The sequence below is a fragment of the Mustela nivalis genome, assembly GCF_964662115.1.
Source record: "Mustela nivalis genome assembly, chromosome: 3".
Lineage (NCBI taxonomy): Eukaryota > Metazoa > Chordata > Mammalia > Carnivora > Mustelidae > Mustela > Mustela nivalis.
Window position 1 is genome coordinate 97,695,072 of NC_139022.1, and position 24,265 is coordinate 97,719,336.

A 24,265-nucleotide genomic window follows, 5' to 3' on the forward strand; every position below is an offset into this window, starting at 1 on the left:
TCCCCATAATAATGGCAACAAACACATTTCAGAAAAATGGGAGTTTAATGAAGCAAATATGAATACTGCATAATTTCTCCACCCTGGGTTAAATACTATAGAACAGTAGAGCTATTTTATCTTTTTTTCCTTCACTGCTTGTCCTACACTTTCCACCACCTTGTGTGTATGTGTGCATACATGTGCAAATATCCTGAATTTTAAAATTTTAAAATATCCCCATGTCATTATAAAGACTTTCAAAAGCTCTTTCACTGCCTGATCTTAAATTCCCTTTTTGAGAATCACCATTGAGAGCCAACAGGGTGCTAGGCACTGGCGTACGTATTATATACCGCTTTAAATATTTATTGCTTACTTAGCCAGGAAAGATAATACAAATAGTGTCTTCCTTCAGGTAGTGATGTTTCTCAGTGGCTATGGTAGGTTGTAGGAGCAAGAGGTGGAACTGTAGAATAGTTTGAATTTGGGGCAAATGTGAAAGACTGGATCCCCAACAAATATACCCAGTTTGAACACCTACTGCATTGAGCACACAGCTGTCTTAAGTAAATAGGTTCCTACTAGACCTCTAGAACAGTGAACTGGGAAAACCTTGGCCAACCCTTCTTCTCTGAGTTCCTAGCTCTGAGAATAACTTCTGTTTGCATTCTTTTCTAGAGTGACCGACTTCTCATCAAGGGCGGTAGAATTGTCAACGATGATCAGTCCTTTTATGCTGATATTTACATGGAAGATGGCTTAATAAAGTAAGTATGAAGAGCCTTTATCTTTTTGTACTTCCTCTCTTCATCAGAGGCTCAGAAAGAAGCTTGCTTCTTTTTTGCTTCCTAGACCTTTGGTTCTTTGTGTTTCATTTCTTCTTCTCCTTAAAAATGAGGCTTTATTTGAGAGAGTGAAAGATAGGGTACACAGGGGGAAGGGCAGAGAAAGAGAGAGAGACTCCTCAAGCAGACTCCCCACTGAGCATGAAACCTATATGGGGCTCCATCTCCGTACCCTGAGATCATGACCTGAGCTGAAACCAAGAGTTGGACGCTCGACTGACTGAGCCACCCAGGCGCCCCAAAGTGAATCTTTATTTGAACCCTTCATTCTGGGTGCCCATCATCCCTTAAAATGGGAGCTTGCCTTAATTTATATGGGTCTTGTGAATGAAGTGAGAAATTTGAATTTGATCAACCAAATGATGCTGCGGGCTCCCTTGTGTGAACTATATTGACGGGCACTCTCTGCACCTTTGAGAGGTGGAAGATGTGACTGTCGTCCTTAAGTTGATTGAAAAAATGTGCACAAAATGACAGCACCCTAGAAATATAAGGCCTTGTACAGTTGGTGTCAAAGGAGTTCAAGTGAAGATAAATGCCCAGAAAGGAGAAATCCCTTCAGAGGATGGTGTGGGGCTGGAAAGGGCATTTGAACCGAGCCGTGACTTAGGCAGAATCTGGGTGGGCTGAGCACAGACGGGACATACACCTCAGACAAGATTTTCAAATAGAGGCTTCAGGGATGTACACTTACCTTACAAAATGATTTGTTACCGGGTGCCTGGAAGTGGTGCAGTAGCATTTCCTTTCTGTGTAGGCTCCCTCTGGAGTAACCTGTAGAAGAGGTATGGTCTGTACATAGCCTTTCATCACGGACAGCGAGACAGGCTCCCACCCTGAGAAGATTTTGGATAAGATCAGTGTATGCAGTGCATCTAGCAGCCATCCCGGGCCTTGTTAACATTTTATTTTTATATTTGTAAACTCATTAGCTCGTGTAAGGTTCTGGTCATAGTGGATCTTTTCCTTATCTTTGAAGCCCTGGCTTAGATAGAACTTTCTGTAGGTGGCTGTTCCTTGTCAGCCGCCAAATCTAGGCCGGTTTCCCTTCTATGAGACTTCAAAACCCCCTGTGCTCTTCGAAGTCAGCAGTGGTTCTGACAGTGTTGAGCATCTGAAGACAACACCCTGTCTTGTTCAGTTCCGTATCTGAGCACGTCACTCAGTCCTTGGCACGGAGAGACTTTTATAAGAGCTACCTTTTAGTGACAGTGAATCCTGTGCCAGTGGCGGCTAAATGTTTTACATGCCTCATTTCCTTTAATCTGCCAGCAATCCCACGAAGCAAGTTTGATTACTACCTTTTTCTCAGATGAGGAGAGAGAGGAGCACAGGGAGGAAGTAACTTGGTAATAATCATCATATTAATCAAGTACATTGCATGAATGAATGAACTTGCATGAATGAAGATATTCTTGTTTAGTCACCTTACCTACAGGAACACTGTTGGAAAAATGGAAACAGTAGGCAAGTGAACCAACATGAAACAAGAATTTCTTCAAAAGATAAGCCCCAAATGATCTTATATTTTTCTCTTACTAAAAAATTACAGTGTATCATCAGCTCTCTTTGGAGATGGTAAGTTCCCTCATTTAGAGATTCTCAGAGATGGACAAAAGGTAGTACCTAATACTACTTCCTCATTTCAGAGCTCATGATGGGTATCCCTAATTGATCACAATACTTTGAACAGTTGAGCCTTAAGCATAGGCTCAGAATCCATCTTCATGCCATGAGCCAGGCATCTGCTACTAGAGATGCCATCTCTACTAGAAGAGAGAAGGCCGCTTGCCAAGGACTTATAGAAGGAATGTAACCATCACATATGTGTGTGTCGGTCGTAGAGAGAAGGGTGGCTCTTCATCCAGTCCTGACATTTTCTCAGTCTTTAAAAACATTCGGAAATCACAGAGCACGAAAACAGAAATAATTCCCTCCAGTGGTTACATGGCTGTTTGTCTGTCTGTGAATGTTTATGGAATGCCTGCTGTCTGGAAAGTGGTTGCCCAAGGCACAAGACCCACACTATGTCACATGTTTTGGTGGCTGTCCTTGGGACCTACATTGCCTTCCCAAGACCTTACAGTCTCTGAGGGGGACTGAGATATCTGTATTTATTCAAGGGACATAACATGACCAGACACTGTCAGTAACCACAGTTGAAGTAGTGGAGTAGATGAGATTTGAGGTGGGAAGAGGGTGCTGTGTGGGATTAGCATGTTTATTAATTACCATAGCTGACACTTACGGAATTTTCCTGTGCCTAGCAGTGTTCTGTGGGCTTAATGCATACTAACACTTAATCTACACCACAAACCTAGGGAGGAAACGTTTTTTATTACATTTTACAGAGGAAGGAATTAAGACACAGTGAGGTTAAACAACTTGGCCAAGGTCATAAAGCCAGTAATTAGCAGAGCCAGGATCGTGAACCCACATAGTCTCCTCTAGGGCAGATCTGCTCTTAATTATTAGACCCGGCTGTCAGTCGGGATTTGACCAAGGAGGGGAGATGGAAGCCAAGCCTTCAGTTGAGGATTCATGTGACCTTGAGTGACTCCGTGGAGAAAAAGGGGGAAGGATTTCTGTTTTAGACGTGGTATTCTACTCATTTTCAAGATGGTGGAAACACACAAGCAGTCACACACACACACGGGCTGGGTAACTGCCTCTTCAGGGCCTTGGTTCTCCATCTGCCTCTGAGGAAGATCAGGGAGGGAGAAGAATGGGAACATAGGGGCCAGTATCTGGACTCTAATGGAGGTACAGTCAGAGGCTGTATTTTTTCCACAGTGTGTTTTGAATTGTGGTGGCTCTGGAATGGCCTGGGGCGGGGGTGGGGGGATGTGGTGAAGTTGACCTCTTAGGGATGTCAGGAATACTTTATTTTAGTTGCAGAGCTTAAACTTTGGAAGGCCACTGGTGGACTTCTTACTCACCCAAGAGGAAGTCTTTCTGGGCTGGCTGTGAACAAAAGGGGAATGTGTTCATGCCACTGGTAGTGGGGTACAGGTCTTCCCGACTTAGGACGTGTTTAGTCATAATGTTGAGGCTTGTGACTCTTAAGTCTCCCTAGAATTAAATGGCCATTTAAGCCAGAGGTGTGAAGTCACCTATAAACCAAGCAACATCAGGCAGTTCATGAGGTAACATTTGGCCAGGAGCAGTTGTCTTTGTCACTTGCCTGGTGTAGGTAGTGTGTCTCTGGAGTGCTCATCAGCTTCCTCCCCACCTGGGTCCCCTTTCTTCCTTCCAGGGATGCGCCAAAGCTTCCTGGGCAAAGGTGTGTCTGGTACAGATGGTCACCCTCACTTTCCTTCTTGCTTCTTGATGTTTCTGTTAAGATGTCCACCACTGGGTGTGTCCATCTTTGGCTTCTGCCTTTCGATCTGCCTTTGGTTGTGATTTATAGATAAGTTATCAGGGAAGGGTGGAGTTGGGAGTCAAGACCGATGTACAAAATGACCCCAGCAGATCCCTCTTGTTAGGAACACAGATGCTCTCACTAAAGAGGGTAGCTAAGTTCACATACGTAGTTTCTAGAAGATTCGTTACTTCCTTCAGTCTCTCCTAGTGGTTCATTATTTTACATTCTCTTAATCCTTTTCCAAATGTTACTTTCTACCCTTCCCTAAGATTAAGAACAAAATGAAAGGGATACCCAAAACACCTATTTTTTTTAAAAAAACATTTCTTACGCACCTATATTGTAGACATTGTCCAACCCACAGGATTATAGCGCGAAGCTAGGACCCACGGTTCCACCCAGCAGTAGATCAGCTCATTTTGCATCTGTAGAAGTTGTTTTCTGGGTGTGCACCTGTGTTCATTTATTTCTTGATTGTTCAGCTTGCAAATCACTTGCAAAGATCACTCCAATCAGTACAAGTTGCCATGTCTAAACTTTTTATAATCCTATGTTTGTCTTCAAAGTGGCTCTTTTAAATGATCAGTTGCTTTCCTCTGTCACCAGGCAAATCGGAGACAATCTGATTGTCCCTGGAGGAGTGAAGACCATCGAAGCCAATGGGAAGATGGTGATCCCTGGAGGCATCGATGTCCACACTCACTTCCAGATGCCGTACAAGGGAATGACCACAGTGGATGACTTCTTCCAAGGGACGAAGGCTGCCTTAGCAGGGGGCACCACCATGATCAGTGAGTCACCCGGCCCTACACACTCCTGGTCCCAACAAGTGACTCTTTCACTGGCGGGTTAACCGCGTGCTCTCTGGCGGTAGCTTGAATATGTCTGTCAGTTTGGTATACAGATCTTCTGCCTGACGGGACCTGAGGAAAACAGGTGGTAGTGAGGAGCCTGGCAGCTCCCTGAAGTTGCCTAGAGGAGAGTCATGGGGCTCATGGCCAGGAAAACAGTCCCCTCTTGTCCACCTGAGAGCATGGCTGGGTGTGTGGCCAGTGGGGAATCTGCAGTCCTCTCTGGGTTGGACACTGGGAAAAGTGTGGAGATGGGCTACACATTATTTCAGCATTTCCAGCTCGGGCCCGAGGTAGGAGGGGGCAGAGGGTGCAGGCAGAGCTGTGTGGATGGGGCTCAGCCTCCCTGAGAGGGAAGGGTAATGGGGACCTGCAGTGCTTGAGAAACTTGTGGGCTTTGGTGGCATTGACTGTTACCAGGTCTGCCCTGTCTCTTGACCAGTTAGGAATTGTCTGAAGATGAGGCAAGTGGTGGGGGAGGCCCCCCCCTTTTTTTTCTGTTTTCTTTCTTTCTTCCCTCCTTACCTCCTTCTTTCCTTCCTTTCTTCCTCGCTCTCTCCCTCCCTCCCTCTCTTTCTTTTCCTGGGAACTGTTGCAATTCCAGAGAAAACCAAGGGAGTTGCATGCCTTGGGATTACGGAACAGATAGCATTCCAGGGCAGTCCTTCCTGTTCCAAAGGAATCCCAAGGAACTGGGTCCCCTCCCAGTCCCAGGCCTAAACTTGGTCAGCAAGAGCACTGTTTATTTTACCACTGTCTATACCCATCCAAGAACACAGAGTGGCTGAGCTGTGGGGTGGCTCATTCTCTTCTGCCTCCTTTGTGACTTGGAGCTCTAGCAAGGTTGGTCCCCAGCAGGTTGGGTGTGGAAGCCCAGGAAAATTGCACCAAGGCCATAAAAGGTACAATTCAGGGAGACTGAAGCTTTTCTCCAGTCGAAGGGTGGAAGCCAGCTGACCTCTCAGCAGCTGTCTGCCCACCAGAGCTCTGATGCCGGTCCAGACGTCAGGGATGCGGCTCTGGGCGTCTGTTTTCTGATAAGCGCATGTGGGCAGCCTGTGGTAGGAGGCTGAGGAAGTGAGTGATCCTAGTTTGGCTTTCTGCCTTCCGGGCAGGGAGCTGGGCCTGTTCAGTGTCCAGGGAGTGTGTATTGTGCAAGGTCCTCTTGGTTAGGGAAGGAGCTAGAGGGAAGCCAGAGCTGCAGGGGATGTGAAAAAACCATACCAAGAAACCCAAAGCTGTACGTGTCCTTCCTAGATAATCTAAGCCCCTGGATAGGCAGCCAGAGAAGAAAACCCATAAAATCCACGACCCTGTTATAGTCTGGCTATAGTTTCCTTCCTATGAAGCAGAAACAAGATCAAAATAGATGTACTGCATCTTAGTGGTGTTTTAGTGTATCATTTCACAAATAATCCTGGCGTGGATGTCTTTCCGTTCACCTGTTTTCATTCCACAACAGCATTGAAAATGGGTGCCTAATCATCCATTTTATGAAGATGTATTTATGATGTAGCCAAACTTCTCTACTGTTGAAGACTTTGATGGTTTCCAGTTTTTCACTTAAATAAATATGTAGATAAGGCTTGCAGTGGCAAGCATCTTCAACACCTACATTTTGCAAACAGCATGTTTATTTCCTTGGGAATAAGTCTTAGGTACAGGCATAATCATCGAATTAAGGTATGAAAAAATCAAGATTTTTGATGTGTGTTTTACAATTTTTCTTAGGGAAGTTGTACCAATTTGCACGTCCCCTCACCTGTCCAAGGGAGGTATGAGGGTGGCCCTTTTGTCTTAGCCTTCCCAATTATAAATGTCATTATTTTGAATAGTGCTATCCACGGTGGCAGGTGCTACAGGAGTAGATTTGGGCCTTAAAAGAAAAAAATATATGTAATTTATTTATTTATTTATTTGACAGACAGAAATCACAAGTAGGCAGAGAGGCAGGCTGAGAGAGAGAGGAGGAAGCAGGCTCGTTGCTGGGCAGAGAGCCCGACTTGTGGCTCTATCTCAGGACCTTGGGATCATGACCTGAGCCAAAGGCAGAGGCTTTAACCCACTGAGCCACCCAGGTGCCCCAGAAAACATATATTTTTTTAGGATTTTATTTATTCGAGAGAGAGAGAGAGAGAGAGAGCAGGGGTAGAGGGACAGAAGAGAGAAACAAACGGTCTCTCCGCTGATCTTGCTGCAGGGCTCGATCTCAAGACCCCAAGACTTGAGCCACAACTGAGAGTTGGACACTTAACTCACTGAGCCACCCAGATGCCCCACGTAAAGATACTCTTGATAAAAAGTTTACATGGAAATAAGATCTGTGGGCTGAGCATCGGGTTTATGACACGGGCTCTTCGCTATGGCAAGAAGCACAAGGACGTCAGTGTCCTGTACTCTGACATCACTTTACCCTCTTTCCAACTTAGAAGGGAGTCTGACTTGCTTCCCGTAATACTGGCAATAATGGCACATAGTAGGCACCCATTGACATCATGGAGCACTTACTGTGTGCCAGGCTTCAGGTGAGAATCTTTTCGTGCATTTTGCCATTTAGTCATGTAACAAAATTAGAAGCTAGGAACTATGACATTCCACCCTCTATCCCACTGAATACCGATGTCAAGGATGAGAAAACTGGGGTTTAGAGAAGCTAGTAGTTTGTCCATGAGCAACATGGCTAAGCAACAGTTAAATAATCAGCAATCTGGAAACTGCCAGAGAATACTTTCTAGGGTGAATTCCATGCTCAGGAAATAGTGGCTTCACAGTGTTAACTAAACAAGTGGGAGCAGGCCTCTGTAGAGCGGGGGGCAGAGTTGGTGTTAATGACTTCCCCATCTGGGGTCTCTGTCGTTCAGTTGACCACGTGGTGCCCGAGCCCGAGGCCAGCCTCACGGAGGCTTATGAGAAGTGGCGAGAGTGGGCGGATGGGAAGAGCTGCTGCGACTATGCCCTGCACGTAGACATCACCCACTGGAACGACAGCGTCAAGCAGGAGGTGCAGAACCTCATCAAGGACAAAGGTGAGCCCCTGTGTGCCCGCCTCCCTTCTCTCTGCTCGGAGCCTGGAACCTTCAGGGGTACCACTGCATTCCAGGCACTCGGTCTGGGTGGATGCCATCTCACTCCTTTCGGGACCCACATACTAGGGGATGAATATCCTCAGCTGGAGATGGAGAGCCTGAGGCTAAGAATAAGTGGCCTGGGATCATGGAGCTAGTTAGCAATACAAGTATCCAAAGTCTGTGCCCTTCACCTCATGCAATACTGCCCTTTTGACAGAGGAAGAAACTGAGGCCAGTAGAGGTTAGCATCTTATGGAAAGTCACACAGCCACTTAATACGAGATTAGGAATGATTAGCCTCTGTAACTTATGCTCCAAAGATCAAATCATTACGTTCTCAAACAGTGGCATCCTCAGAAAAGTCAATGGCATTTGTGGGAGCAAAGACGTGTTCATACTCAGGCTTGGGGCTTAGGACATGGAAACATGGGTGTCCTCTCAGTGAATCCATGATTTAGGTTTCCCTGGTCGTCTTTAGATTTTTCTGTTCTCTACTTCTTTTTGCCTTTCGATCGTCAGATACTTTGCCTACCCGTATTCCCCCCCCATACACACGCACAGACACACCGTGTGCTTGGCATCATTACGGGGCCTGCGGATTTAGGGAAGTGTAAGGTATGATCACTGCTGAACGTCCCAGGCAAAAGGGAAGCAGACAAGTGAAGGGCAACAGGATAAATGCCACAGGGTACAGAATATCATTGTAATAGTAATAGCATTCTACTAATTTCATTACAATCACGGTCCTGTAACTAACATAGTAACATGCATTGATAAAACACTAATTTAATAAGACTCTTCTCGGAGAGCTGCCTTGATGCAGCTGCTGGAGGGCAGTGGTGAAGAGTGAGCTCTGGGTTGCAGCAGAGAGGACGGGCTCCCGGAGGATGAGTTTTCTGTTCCATGTCCCTCCTCAACCGATGAGCTCTGCCCAGACCCTTCTGATCCAGGATATGAGATTACAACCCCCTCCTTTCTTGTGATTCCTTTCACACTGGGCATCTCAACTGGGGTAGAAAATGGAACGGCTTTAACACCCACTTCACTTCCAAAGGGCCCGGGTCATTCCGCAGATGACGCAGAGGCTGCCCCGAGCTGAACCACTCTGGGTAGGGAACGTCTCACATTACAACCGCTTTTGGTCTGGAACGCTATGGGCTGAGATGGCCCTAATGGTTGGAGACCAAAATTATCCTCCTTTCCTCGGAATGACTCTGTTCCCCAGCCTCACCTATTTATATAAATTACTACACTAAAAGAGACTAATAGTCTCTTTTGGGGTGAAGAGTTAAATTGCTCTTCCCTATAGCCCTTACAGCCCTTACACGGTGCACCTTGACTTCTGCCCCTTAGCTGCTGCCATCCTTTTAATAAAAAAAAGCCAGCACCCTGAGGACATGGTCTCCATCCTAGATGCAGCCCCCTCCCCCCAGGCTCTAGTGTAGAGCCCTTAAGTGGCTAAATAAACCCATCCCAGGAGCTCCATTAATGAAGCTCAGATACGGTGGCTGCTCTGGTGCTGAGACCTCCGGTATCTGTTGTCTCATTTGACGTTTCCAACTGCCTCACGAAGCAGGCTCTTGTCATTTTTCCATTTTATAGGTGAGGAGACCAAGAGGTGAGGTATTCCGAGCTCTCTGAGCTCAGAATGGTTGCTGCCCCTGATTCTCGGCAGTGTGTACTGCCTCGAGCAATGGCAAAGCTTACTGACCCTCTGGGCTGGGGAATGGCTTGGGGGAAGCAGACAGAGACACCTCAGAGCACATTCTGCTGTTGACACCACGTAGGCATGGCTGCTTTTGCACGTGAGGAGAGAACGGAGAATGGGAAGCATCTGCTTTATGTTAGACAGGCTCCTGTGATGCACTGGGCCCCCACGGGCGACGGGAGCAAAGGAAGGAGAGTGGTCGTGCTAATATTGTCCTCTTCCTGTTTCCCCTCCCTTCCCTCTCTTGCAGGGGTTAACTCCTTCATGGTTTACATGGCCTATAAGGACTTGTATCAAGTGTCCAACACAGAGGTAACAAGCCATTGCTGTGTGGTTTGGGGTATCTGGATGGGTTTCCCATTGCTGCCGATGACCTTGGCTCTTGGAGCATGACTCACTGTGGTTGCTGTGGGAGGCTACTGGGCCCGAGTGTTCTTAAAGCCCTCAAGGTCCATGCTATGTTTTAAATAAGGGAGCAAGGCAGTGTGCTCATGGCAAGGCGGATCGCGAGCTAGAATTTCCACTGGCAGCAACTTTCTCAAAAGAACAAGAGGAAAGGCATGCTGAACTCCATGTAGCTCACAAGCCCTAAACCCTGCATGAGCTCAGTGGAGTTTGAGGTTGTTCTGCCTTGCAGCATTAAGGAGGGCCTTCTGCTGTTTGGGGTAGCAGCTTGCTTCTGGCTCTCCCCGAGGTGGTCTTGTGGCATGTGCTGGTTTGAGACGATTCTCATGTTTTCAGAGGAAATGCGAAGAACAAATGCCCATCCCTCCCAGTCAGGAGGTTGGGGGAGGTCTGTCTTGAAAGGTTAGGGAATCGGGGAGCCAACTTTCCCTTGAGCTAGCTGCTGGCCCGGCTGTAGCAGCTCTCAGGAGCATTTGTTGAGAAGAACTGTGAAGGTCTGTCTCAGCCAAACAGGATCGAATAGCATTAAAAACGTGTGCTCGAGGCACAGCAGAAGGCTCCATAGGACTTTGTTGTATGTCTGCCCTGTCCCCTGAGGAGACAGGATGTGTTCTTTATAGAGGCAGTTTCCTAGAGTTCCTGTGGACTCACACTTTGCTCGTGCATGTTATAGCCTATGTTTTCTGCCCTAATCACTGATTTCCTCCTTCATTTGTTTTTTCCTGTGGACTCACACCCTGCTTGTGCATGTTTTAGCCTGTGTTTTCTGCCCTAATCACTGATTTCCTCCCTCATTTGTTTTACCTGTGGCCCTCGTGATGGACCCCTGCGTGGAGTTGCTGAAAGCCTCAGTGGCTTAGGAAAGTGACAGTGACTCCTTTCTCTTTCAGCTCTACGAGATCTTCACCTGTTTGGGCGAGCTGGGAGCCATTGCGCAGGTTCACGCTGAGAATGGGGATATCATTGCCCAGGTAAGGCTGCGCGGCTCCCCAGGGTGTGCTCTCTGCATGGGCTTGGGTCTCAGGCTTGTCTCTTCCCTCATTACTTCAGTATTATGTGAGATCTTAACAGCCATGAGGCTTGGTCCTGAACCCTGTGCGAAAAACAGGACCTCCCTTAAAGAACGCACCAGGCTAGGAGGAGGCAGTGAAGGCAAGCGAGGGAGAAAGCGGAGGACACTGTAGAAAGGGGGGCTGTCTGGCCATTCTCGGGGATCAGAACAGGCATGCCAGAAGAGGTTTTCAAATTGGGCCATTTAGTGGGAGACCGTTGCTGATTCTCTTTGAAAAGTGAGTCCAAGCTATGGGACAAGTCTCTGTCCTAGAGAAAAACCCTAAAATCGCACTTCTCAGAAATCTGTTCCAGGACTGTGGAGCTCACAGCTTTAGGTAATAAAGAGCGTGGGTCTTGTGGGGATCAGACGCCCCACTGGTTTCCTAGAAGTTGTGCTGAGAAACCTGAGGCAAGAGTGAGGAAAGCGAGGCCCCAAGGCCCAAAGCGATCGTTTATGAGGAAGCAGAAGGCACTCTCTCCATCTCCTGGGTCGCTTAATGGGCTGGATGCACAGATGGGTCTTAGCCAGGGTCTGTTTATCTCAGAAGCATCCAAGATTGGCCTCCACTAGGAGGAGGCCGCCAGAAGAGAACGAGCCCTCTTGGTTCATTTAATAACATTCATAGAAAAACCACCCTGCATTCTTTCAAAGAGTATCTCCTGAGTGCTTTGTGCCGGCGAGGTTACTGAGGTGAGCCAAAACAGACGCACTCTGTAGCTCACTAGTCCTGGGGCTGTGCCTTCGTTTTAGAAGTTGTCGAGGACTTGATGGATGTGGTCAGCGAGATGTGGGAACCGTGGGGCCAACCCTCATCCCAGACCCATGAGCTTCTAACAGCAGCTGCCACGTGGTGAACACATACTACTGTGTGCCGGGCACTGGTATGTGCTCTAGTGTACTGTCCCTCCCTCTTCAGCTGGCCCTTCAAAGATGGCTGCCGTGGGGCTCAGAAGGATTTGGTCACCAGCCAAGGATCACAGTCAGTAACGGGGAGAAGAAAATCTTAACTCTGAGGTGGTATGGCTTCCCCAGAGCTGGTGTGTCCCAGGCCTCTTGCCCCACCAGTCCCGCTGCAGATCCCCCAGAGACACAGCATGTCCTGGCCGTGCAGGGCTCCAGCTGTTAGGATTTCAGATTCTGGACGTTATCTCACCAGCGGAGGAGGGGAACTACATGTGCAATTTCCTCTTACTGACCAAGATTAATTAGTCGGACCTCTGACAGCCTTCTCCCACATTCCCCCACACACTCAGAGATAATGAAATCATTTTCCAAAGAGGGTCCAGTGCTCACGGGAGGCATCCCCATGGTGGTAGAGCCGTTACTCTTCTTGTTCTGCATTTTCGGCACAGCTGCAGAGGACCCAGCCCTCCCACATGCCCTAGAAACCAAACTCCCTGTTCCTCCCTCCAAGCCCGTGTGGGGGCAGATGGGCTCCGATGCTAAGCCCCCTTTCCAGCTTCCTCTGGTGGCTTTTTAGCACCGAACTGTCCCTGGTTCCCCCTATCCCCTCTCTTCTCTACTTTGTGAAGGCTCCGTTCTCAGTCAGGGAAGGTTTCTTATGTGTGCTCACTACATTCAGATTGAGCTGAAAGACTTTATCACATCGTCTAAATGAAGGCAGCTGCTGTTTTCAGAGTTGGTGGATGCAAAGTCACCAAGGAGCAAGAAGAATTCTCTCTCTCATGGATACGTGCCATGAACATTATCAAAAGTTAAAAGCCAGCAGGACCATCCAAGAGGGTAGCATCTTTAGCCATTCATCTAATAGGGTTTGTAGAGCACCTACTATGTAGAGGGAAGATGAATAAAGCAGCATTCCTTTCCTCATGGAGCATACCAAAATTGTGCCATGCCCCTAACTGGGATGTAATTACAGCATGGTCAGTGCCTCATGGTGCCCAGGCCCCCTGCACCCAGGTAAGGGAGCTTTGAAGGGTCTTTGCGTGCCCTTCTTAACCTTTGGCTGTAGGGGCACCATGGCTTTTAGAATGGGACCTTCCAGCATGAGAAGTGCATTAAAGTCCCCTGCAGAGCTTTGGGATTCCTGGGATTATCCGGGTTCCAGAGGTTCTGTTGTAGGAGGTCGGTCATAAAGGGCAGGCACGCCATGTGACTCTGCTGGGAAACCATGACTTGAGCGAGCTCCCTCCTGTGCACAGTGCCCGTGCTCTTGAACAAGAGAGACGTGACAGTGTCAGATGAGACAGATAGTTGGACACCTTGACCTTCATGTGACTTCAGGAGGCAATGCAGAGCAGAGACTCTCCAGAATTCAGAAGAAATTGTGTTCAGTCCAAGTTTCGAGAAATGGAACAGTAAGAATGAAAAGTGAAGTTCTTTTGCTGCAAAACTCAGCCTCTGACCTTTTCTCTAATCCTGCTGTAGAGCTGGAGACGGAGATCATTTCACTTCTCACAGTCACTGAGAGCGTATGCATCTTTCTTCCCACACCTCTAAAATGATACATATTATTAAAAACAAAACAAACAAACAAACAATAACAACAACAACAGAATAGCTTTTTCGCAGGGAAAAGGACTCCTTTCCTTTCTCCACTTCTCATAGTTCCAAGGTGCACAAGGCTTTGTTCAGGTCCCGCTCTCTCCCTCATCTCCCCGTCTGTAGCGCACACGTTCATTGGCACTGACCTTCATACTTGGAGACTGAAGGCCAGCAAAACTGCACAAACGGCGGCTAAGGATTCCTGCCAGTCCCAATTAGCCCATGCATGTGCTCATTGCCCAGCCACCTGCTCCTTCCAGAAAGCTGGCCACAAGTCAGAGGAATTTAGCCATCAGCTGTGAGGGGGTAGGCCGTTTTGTCACAAAACAGACTAATTAAATAGAATCTGACCACAAGACTGAGTCAGGTAATGCTGTTCGGAGGCATCATTTTGTCTGGTTAAATTCTGAGTCCGTTTGTTTCAGGCATACATTTAAATGACAAGAAAGCCCAAGGGCTTTATTAAAGTGCAGCTTCCTAGAATTTCACCTCTCCATCCTGATTTGGAGAAGGCCAGACAGCCACATGGCTGCAAAAGTGAGCCGGGCGATCCTGATGTAAAGGGACGGGGAGGGGATGTGTGTGGTGCACAAATAGACTGTTGCAAAACACAGCAGGAGACGCTAAGGAATAAGTGAGCTGGTGTGACTTATGATGTATATTGGCAAAAAAATTCTGGTACTCTAAGATTGCCATCCTTTTAATGAAAAAAAGCCACTACTCCGAAACGTTTTTTTCTCTTCTTAGTTAAGACTTGACCCTATTTTACAATTCCAGATGGAACCTTAACAAATGTATTCAACATATACGTTTTAGTCTTTTTTCCCCGTGATCACTTTTCTTCAGATTTAAAGATAGCAGCGTGGTTTTCCACACCTCAGTGGAGCTCTTATCTCTTTCTCTTTTCTCATTGTAGGAGCAAACCCGGATGTTGGAAATGGGGATCACTGGCCCAGAAGGCCATGTGCTGAGCAGACCAGAGGAGGTGAGTTGTGGGGATCCAGGGACTGGAGTGGGGAACAGGACAGTGGTGGAAGTGCTCTGTCCTTCCAGCATCTTCTGGGAGACTCTTGTGACTTGAGTCTCCAGTAGGCCGCTGTATAGCCCGCTGCTTATTTGTCATTTGGAGAGTTTATGTTCGGCCTGCCTTCCCCAGGCACCTGCTTACACGGTGTAGAACAAACCTTGAGGAAAAGTGAGGAGAGTCTGTGAGGACCAGACAGCGATATTGGAACATTTGTTCCAAAGGCCACACGTCTGATGACCCAAGTCGAGGGACTCAGCAAAGTAGAAAGCAATGTGAGGAAAATGCTTACTTGTGACCCCTCATCTCTTTAAAGAGGACAAGGGGTGGAGGGTCCTCCTAAGGAGGGTAAACACCTAAATCCTTTCTTAGTCAGTGTCCGTCTCAAAGACATTTCCCTGTCCTCCCTTATTCCATGTTATGTTCTGAGTCCTGCCAAATACAATACCGGCCATAGGCGCAGTAGGTGAAGGGGGTGTTTCATAGACTTTATGTCTATCGATTGGTTGTAAGGTGATGATGACATCCGGGTATGGGGGTTTCCCACGTGTAAGATGAATGATGAACAGGGCCTGCTTAGCAGCTGACGAGGGACTAAAAGATAGCCAGTGGCTCATTGCTTGTGTTTGGGATGTCTGTGGCTTTAACTACAGAGTGTGAACTTGGCTGCCCGTACGGCCAAGAGCACACTGGCTCTGGGAGACCAGCCTCAGAGTGGCACCTAGACTGCATTTGGGGCCGTTGGTGCGAGTGCCCTGAGCCTGGCTCCTGCTCTCCGGTCCCCAGCCCTCCATTCTGCAGAAGGAAGCAAGAGTCAGAACCAGAAAGAGCGTATTCCTGTTGCCTATCTCTTTCAGAGGCTTTTAAAAATTAAAAGGTAATGCAGCCACAGACAAACATCCCTATCATAAACATTCAAGGAATTTTTTCGAGCTGAATACAGGTGTGTCACTTGTGCCCCCCTGGACAAGCAGAACTGTCAGCATTCCCGAAACTCCTCTGTGTCTGATGACATTGTCGTTCCCAGTTGAAATCATTTATCATTATTTCCCAGCATTCCAGAAAGGTCTGTCCCCTGAATACCAGGCCCTTTTTATGAAACGCGAGCCCACACCTGGCGCTGTGCTGATTACCTTAGCTGTCCTTGCTGCTGCTCGAGGCAGGTGGCATTATTGTTGGGTGAAGAAGCAAGAGCTCAAGAGGTTAAGCCCCTGGCTCTTCCCATGTGAAGGATTGGAAAGCTGTTTCCGCAGTGTGAGTGGGCCAGGGTGATCAGCACTGTTTGTGAAACTGTTCCTAAATGCTGGTCCCTGTAGAGATTTGCTGGCAAGATGGATTTCTGTAGCAGCAGCCAGGGGATTTCTGAGCAAAGTCTATTTTTGTTCCTTGGTTTGTTTTTCCAACCCCTCCCCACCCCACTCCTCCTGTTCCCGTCTCCTTTTTAGTAAAAAGATTCTCAGCTGTAGGTCCAGACAACCCTGGAAGCCCTTTTGGGTGAAGCTGGAGGGTGATGTCACCTTCCAAAGATAGTCATGTTGTCAAGGTGCTGAAGAACCCGAAGTGCTGCTGGCGGGGGCCTGGGGTCCAAGGGGTCAGGACTGAGGCCGTGGGGAGTGTAGGGGGCAGTGCAGGTGTGAGGAAGGAGGAAAGGGAGGAAGAGGAGCGGCCCCTCTTCTGTTCAGAGCACACCCCACTACCATCTACAGTGATGCCGTGCGGGGAGAGCAGAACCCGAGCTGTGCTCCTGAGGTCCGGGTGCTAGAGGAAGGCGGCACATCTCACTTGGGGTCGGGGGCTCCAGGGGCTTGTCCCCTTGAAACCACATGCAGCTTGGGGGATCTCTGCAGGCAGGACCCGCCAAGTTCTAGAGTCTGTCTGCTGAACCACACCCACCAGTGTGGCTGGTTTGCGTTATGAAAACACCGGGTATCTGCAAGCTATTTTTGGTATTTTTTAAAGTGTTGGGCTGCATAGGCGGCTGACCAGAATGTCCTATCCGTCCAAAATGGATCTGTTGCTGACTGAATGGGAGAATGCTGGTATCCCCAGTTTGGGCTGAATCAGACTTCTGTGGGCTTTGGGTAGTGACACAGGCTCTCCCACACTGGTCAGGAGCTAAGATCAACAGTAAGAACAGTAGCCAGCCTGCCAGGCACACTTGCCTTATCCCAGGGGTGGACCAGTTGCCTTAAAGGATGAGCGCTCAGATCCTCACAGCCCTGTGGCTGGGTCCTATTACTTTCCCCATTTCAGACAGGAAACTGAGGCTTTGGGAGGTTATGTACCATGCTTGAGGTCACCCGGCTTCTCCAGCAGGACCAGACCTCAGAGCCAGGCCATTTGAAAGAGCCCGAGCTCTAAAGACCCTGCTTTGTTAATAAGTAAAGGGAAACTCATTATTTCTTACTGAATAAATTCAACCACATTGGTTAGCATGTTGGAACATGCAGATTCTACTTTAGGGTGGGATGGAAGAAATTAAGAAGAAGAGAAGTCTCTGCTGAGGAGCCTGGGAATTATTTTCTTCTTTAAGATTTTGTTTATTTATTTATTTTAGAGACAGGGAGAGAGAGAGAGAGAGCGCGCGAGAGCGAGCACATGTGGGGGAAAAGACAGAGGAAGAGGAGAGGGAGAATTTCAAGTAGAATCCATGCTAAGTGTGCAGGGCCTGACATGGGGCTCGATCCCACGACCCTGAGATCATGACCTGAGCCAAAATCAAGAGTGAGACGCTTAACTGACCAAGGCACCCAGGGCCCTGGAAGCCTGGGGATTACCAGTGTAACAAACTCCTGCTGGAGTTGCCCCCACGGACCCCCCGTGGCTGCAGGAAAGACTTTGATGTTACTTACCTTTACTGGTCCTTGTTTCCATACTGGTGTTGGGATGCTGTTTTGCCAGAGAATCTGTCTGGGAAAACTGAGGAGCAAAGGCTTCTATCACATGTAGCCACTGGGAGGAACACCTGGAGAGGAGGGAAGCAGGTGAGAGAAGAGAGGAGGTGAGGGAGAGACTTTGAGAAGCCACGGGAAGTGCCACAACGGGGACATGGTATCGGGGGCCACAGAATGCAGATCATCTGTGTTTTCAGCTTTGCCCTGTATCCTCAGCCTGTAGAGGTAGAGAGTGGCAGCTGAGAAGCTCGTGCTTCTCTTGACTCCTGGGACTTCTTTTTGCAGCTGGAAGCCGAGGCTGTGTTCCGTGCCATCACCATTGCGAGCCAAACCAACTGTCCACTCTACGTCACGAAGGTCATGAGCAAGAGCGCTGCAGACCTGATCTCTCAAGCCAGGAAAAAAGGTGATGGGTGCTCCTAAGAGCTCAGTGCCAGCCATGTGGCTCCTTCTCCCTCTGGCTGTCCCGTAGAAATGGTGCCTCTTTTGCTCCTTGCCTGGCTTTCTGGGAAGCCCTTCCTCCATGTTAGCACAGGGGATCCTCTTAGCATCCTGTGTGGATGGCAGGACCCTGGCATTTCTCCCGCTTGGCAGGAAGGGCAGGTGGTTTGTCCCAGATGGCACAGCTTCGATCAGTGTTTTGAGGTGTCTTTTTCCTCCCTTTGGTCCTTCACTGTCATTTCACATTGTCTGAGCCTTATGATTAGACATACTAGTCAAGATTATAGTGGGTGCAGAAATCAAAGATCCCACTCAAATGGACTTAAATAAACACAAATAAATTATGGGTTAAAGGTGTTTCAGGCATAGCTGGATCAAGGTGCTATGACTCCTGATCCTTTCTTGTCCCTGCTTTCCTCTCTTTTGGCTTTCAGGGTGCATGGTGACAAGAATAAAGGCTAAGAGGCTTTATGTTGCCCTCAGGATTTGATGGGAGGTGGGCCTGATGAGGAAGTAGAGTACATCTTTTCCAGTGGTTCCAGCAGAAGCACCCAGGAGGGCTCTCATTGCCTCGGCTTGGGTCATGGCCCCTCCCTGAACCAGTGCGTCTACTCTGGGGATGCTGGAATTGGCAGGCCAGGGTAGTAGAGGGCAGCATGCAGGGGTGGGGTCCCACCACCTGAGCCATACAGGTTAGCACAGGATATTTCAGAAAAGGGGGTGAAGGGGGTCTCTAAAGCATGACTGGTGGCACAGCCTTTATGCCCCAGGGCTTTGTCCCCACCGCCTTCTGACTTGTACTGTTTTCTTCCATGACTGTTAACTTGGGCTGCATTTGCTCCTCTGGGGCCAACCGAAAGTTTACTCTCATTTCAGAGCTTTCTCTTCCGCTTTTTGCTCTTGTCTTCAGTGGCACACTAATGGGCTCTTTTGTGATCAGCATGTGGTTGAGAACCTGGAGGTTCGGGACCCTGTGTTTAGTTGGGAGAGAGGTTTTCCTGGGCCTGTGTGTGTAGTCGTTACCTCTGTGCCAGTGGCCATTCTGGGGGAGGCTCAGGCGGCTAAAAATAGTCCCACTGACGGACTCTGATGGCTGGGTGTTGGGCTGCCTGCCTTCTGGCAAAGGGGACCCTTTTCTTCTGGGAGGGGATTCTTCCTAATTGTCTAGACGGGCTTTGTAGCTGGCACGTTCCGGGGCATCTCCTGCCTTACCCCGCTCACAGTAAACCTGATGTTTTCTTTCTCTGCTTTTAAATCTCTCAACATGACATGGTGTGCCTGCTCTACTGGGTATGAGTCATTGGACGAGAGCCAGAGAAGTAGCCCAATCTTTCTTACCCATTCTTGGAGAAAGGAAAAAAAGAAAAAAGAAAAGAAAAGAAAACCCTAAAACCAAGAAAGCAAGCAAGCAAAATGCATGGGGAACCCTCCCACCCGCTCCCCAAGACCACCTGCCACACTTGCTCTGGTGCCTTCTGTTCATGGCTCTTTCCTTCCTCAGGACCATTCTCAGGATGACCCGAGGGTCTCAAGGACAGAGTGCTTCCGCTCTACACTGGGTCTTATTTTAAACTCCTGGAGAGGGATGCTTCGCCCTTCGCCTCCTGGCTCATGATTGTGGGCAGACAGAGCTAGTGGTTTCTCCAGGATGCAGGGAGGTTGGAAGGCCTTGTTTCAGGGCTGCGATCTTGACTCCTGACATGGGAGCCAGGAGACATCTCGGGACCTGTCATTCTCAGAAGAGTACTCAGAGCCAAGAGGGAGGGTGGCGGGCCTCCCTCTCCCATCCTGACCTAAAGCCCCGTGCTCACTCACCGAGTGTTCTTTGGCTACTCTGCACGGCGGCTCAGAATTAATATTGGGGAGCCGCTGTTTAACGAGGACCCACTCTTTGCCCCGCACTGAGATAAATACTTCAGATTTATTGTTATGTAGAATTGTCAAGGACCCTTGAGAAATAGACATTTTTCAGATGAGGAAATTAAAGCACAATATGTCAGGGTCTCCCAGCCGGGGGAGCTGCTGTTCAAACCTAGCTATAGTTACAATTTTTGCTTATTTTATTTTGCTTATTCTACTCTTCCATCTAAAGATAGTCCAAAGGGAAGGTTCTTCCACTTTTTTTTTTTTTTAAGATTTTATTTATTTATTTGTGTGTGTGTGTGAGAGAGAGCATGAGCAGGGAGGAAAGGGAGAAGCAGACTGCCCACTGAACAGAGAGCCAGACCCTGGGATCCTGACCTGAACTGAAGGAAATGCTTAACTGGCTGAGCCACCCAGACATCCCAGAGTTCTTCCACTTTCAAGATTGTATTTCTTTTAATAGTACCCGAGGCTTGCCATGACCTCCATTTCTTTCTTTGTGGTCCTGTATGATTTAGTTGGGTAAATTGTTTTAGAGAGCTCTTGAAATTCTCATTAGTCTTGTACGGATCCTTTTCCCTGTCCTCCCAAAGAGTAAGGCTGTCATATAAGAATCATTGCCATTGATTTCTTCTTTTGCCCATGTCAGACATCACAAACCAGTCTTGACTCTTGCAGTGAAACCAAAAGCATATTTAGAATTTTTCTGACAAAGGATTCCAGGCAACCAAAACCCAACACATTGGAGTTGAAGGAAGGCAAGACCTATTTATCATTTTGGCCATAGAGCCTTCCTACACTTTGACATTGGGGGAAACATGAACGTGGAAGATGTTAAGACTGAAGTTAGAGAAGTCCAGGGCTTTATGGGTCATCTTTCGCCCAAGATTCTGGTGTAGAGGAACTTGGTACCAACCAACCTTCTGTGAAACAGCATTTACCTTCTCTTTCTCTGTCCTTTTTTCTTTTAGAAGCTCAGCTTAGAGGGGTGCCTGGGTGGCTCAGTGGGTCAAAGCCTTTGCCTTCGGCTCAAGTCATGGTCCCAGGGTCTTGGGATTGAGCCCCGTATTGGGCTCTCTGCTCTGCAGGGAGCCCGCTTCCTCCTCTCTCTTTCTCTGCCTGACTCTCTCCCTGCTTGTGATCTCTGTCTGCCAAGTAGATAAATAAAATCTTAAAAAAAAAAAAAAAAGCTCAGCTTAGATCAGTTTATTTCCTAGTATCCCTCCTCCTCGCTGCTTGGTTTGGGCGTATAAACTCCAAATAGCAGACACAGGTCCAAGAAGAGTGCCTCATCTTTGATGTGTCCCAGGTTACTAGTACCTTCGAGCAGATCACTCCTTTCTTTAGGTTATGGAAAAACAAGCATGGTGGGAAGACCATGAGTGCCTCTTTTCCAAGGGAGCAGACTTACTTCATTGACCCAAAGCCTATCGTTGCAACAAGAAGGGTCTAGCAGTTCCCATGGATGCAGGCATGCTGGGGGCTTGGGACTCTACCGTGGGAAGGAGTAGCAAGAAAATCATAGTCACCGAGCATCTCTTATGTGCCAGACACTTTGTATGTGCCTGGCCCTTCATTTTCAGGATCCTGAGAAGTAGACATGGTCTTATTTCATTTGTTCCAGGAGAGACCTAGTCCACATTTTAATATTTACAAAACGTCAGTGAATCTTAGAATCAGTATACATTTTTTGTTTTGCCTCAAATCTTAATTTGCCTCAAACTGGGCTTAAAGCTGCATCCTATAACCAATGGCTTCTTGTGAACTAGGGGATCTGACATTGTTCATGTTTAGCGGATAGATCAGTAGAGGCTTAGAAAAGGTGGGCCCATGGACTTGACCCCAGGCCTGGCTGACTTCAAAGCCACAAGCCTTAAGGAGGAGGGCTAGGGGCTGTGATAACCTGAGTCAGGCCTGAAGCAGCACAGATGCCTGTTTCCTATAACCATCGCCTACAAAAACCCATCGCCTGTTTCCTACCCTTGCAGGAAACGTGGTCTTTGGTGAGCCCATCACTGCCAGCCTTGGCACAGATGGGACACATTACTGGAGCAAGAACTGGGCTAAGGCAGCTGCCTTTGTGACATCCCCGCCTCTGAGCCCTGATCCGACCACTCCTGACTACATCAACTCCTTGCTGGCCAGGTGGGTGTGGGGATGAAAAGTGGCATGATCTGTGGAAACCTCGTGGGACCCGGGGAGGGGATTGGGGATGGGAGCAGCCCATCCACAGCTAGACTAGAGTCCGTGCTGAGGAGAACCTCGTGGAGAACAACAGGTTCTCCTCCATCATAGTTTACACATTACTAACAACAACCATGTTAATAATGGCCATTGTAGTTAACACATGTCACATGCCCAGCACTGTGGTGAGATGACACACAGAATCTCATTGATCCTCATGACAACTATATGAATGAGGGACTGTCATCTCCATTTTACAGGTTAACCAACAGAGGGTGAGATCATGTAGGGCCTAATTTTGAACAGCACCTAACTGAAATTAAAGGGAGACTCATTGGTAGCTGCCCAACCCTGGCCAGGACATATAGGGTTAGTCCCATTCCTCATTCGGGTCCCTTTTATATTGTTACCCAGAGGTGATCTCACCCCACCCCCTCATTTTCCCAATGGGCTAACTGTAAGTCCCAGGGAGGGAAAGAACTCACGCTCATGCAGCTGGTAAGAAGTACACAAAAGATCGTAAACTCAAGTCTTGGCATCCCGAATGCTGACCTTAGATGCTCGCTGCTTGTCCCTGGTGGCCTCTGTGCCACCTCTCCAGTTTACATGGAGCTCTTTTCCTTTGCCAGTGGAGACCTGCAGCTCTCCGGGAGTGCCCACTGTACCTTCAGCACTGCCCAGAAGGCGATTGGGAAGGACAACTTCACAGCCATCCCTGAGGGTACCAATGGTGTGGAAGAGCGGATGTCTGTCATCTGGGACAAGGCTGTGGTAAGGATCAAGGTCATGGATGGGGGCCAGGGCCAGATCAGACCCTCTTGCCACTGTGTCTTTGTAGGTAAGCCCTCACACCTGCTGAGATGTTTCTGGAACCCCATGTCTCAAGCTGTTTAGGAATGTCACTTCTAGGGGGATAAACCTTGAGACTCTGAGGAGACCTCCTTCTCTAGACTGTTAAGAACTAGGAACCACACATTCAGACCCTTCAAGTGATGGCGTGAATGATCTGTACTTAAGAGTGAATTAAAATTCTTTTCTGGAGAGCGTTGTCACTTCTTCTGAAAGGCCTGGATAGAACCCCTTGAAATGGTAAGCAAGGGCTGTGTGCTTAAGAGACTGAAGTCAGCTTGCTCATCGAGGATGCCCTTCCCTGAGTGTTTGGTCGTCCAGGTGTACAAGTGATTGTTGACCAGTGTCTTCTAAAGGTAGGCCTGGTTTTATTTTAATAACATGACAGAAGCTGACAAAAGAAATAGCCGTGCAAATGAAGGCTGTCCAGAGGTTTTAGTAAAAATAATAGTTAACTCATTAGTAAGTTGATCACTTCCTTCTCTCTCTCTCTCTCTCTCTTTTTTTTTTTTTAAAGATTTTATTTATTTATTTGACAGACAGAGATCACAAGTAGGCAGAGAAGCAGGCAGAGAGAGAGGAGGAAGCAGGCTCCCCGCTGAGCAGAGAGCCTGATGTGGGGCTCGATCCCAGGACCCTGAGATCATGACCTGAGCCGAAGGCAGCGGCTTAACCCACTGAGCCACCCAGGCGCCCTCTTTTTTTTTTTTTTTTTACCATTTTTTAAAAAGATCTTATTTTTAACTAATCTATACACCCAACGTGGGGCTCCAACTCACAACCTCGAGAGCAGGAGTTACACGCTCCACCGACAGAGCCAGCCAGGCACTCCCCTTCTCTTTTATTTTAAAAACTCTATGGACACTTATTTCTGAGCCACATATATTGTATATGAACTAATGTTTCACTCATCTACACAGTGTAAGCCACCAAATTATTTCCCTTCTCATCTTGGCTCCTAGGAAGCTCAAAGATATATTTGAAATTAAGTTCTTTTCTCCTTATCCAGGCTTTTTGTTTTGTAAAGAGGGAAAGTATAAATATTTTTTGTCTCCTCTCTCACATACTTAAGTTTTGTTTTTTCTTAAGCACTGTATGTGTGTGTGTGTGTGTATGTATGAATATATAATAGGTACACTCTAACTGTTGAAAATAAGATATATACATTTTCTAATTACCCACATGAATCATTCTCATTAAAAGAGCACTTGGAAAGGAGAGAAAA

General features: G+C 47.9%; 1 protein-coding gene across 2 annotated transcripts in view; it reads left to right on the forward strand.

Moving 5' to 3' along the window:
- DPYSL3 (dihydropyrimidinase like 3) overlaps positions 1-24,265 on the forward strand; it is a 61,948-nt gene that overhangs the window by 28,536 nt on the left and 9,147 nt on the right. For both annotated transcript variants that reach the window (XM_082724291.1, XM_082724290.1), the window contains 9 exons: positions 661-749; positions 4,801-4,985; positions 7,907-8,071; positions 10,072-10,133; positions 11,117-11,197; positions 14,702-14,770; positions 17,989-18,109; positions 21,996-22,152; positions 22,821-22,962. In XM_082724291.1, coding sequence (XP_082580417.1) covers positions 661-749; positions 4,801-4,985; positions 7,907-8,071; positions 10,072-10,133; positions 11,117-11,197; positions 14,702-14,770; positions 17,989-18,109; positions 21,996-22,152; positions 22,821-22,962 — 1,071 coding nt within the window. The remainder of the gene's footprint in view (positions 1-660; positions 750-4,800; positions 4,986-7,906; positions 8,072-10,071; positions 10,134-11,116; positions 11,198-14,701; positions 14,771-17,988; positions 18,110-21,995; positions 22,153-22,820; positions 22,963-24,265) is intronic.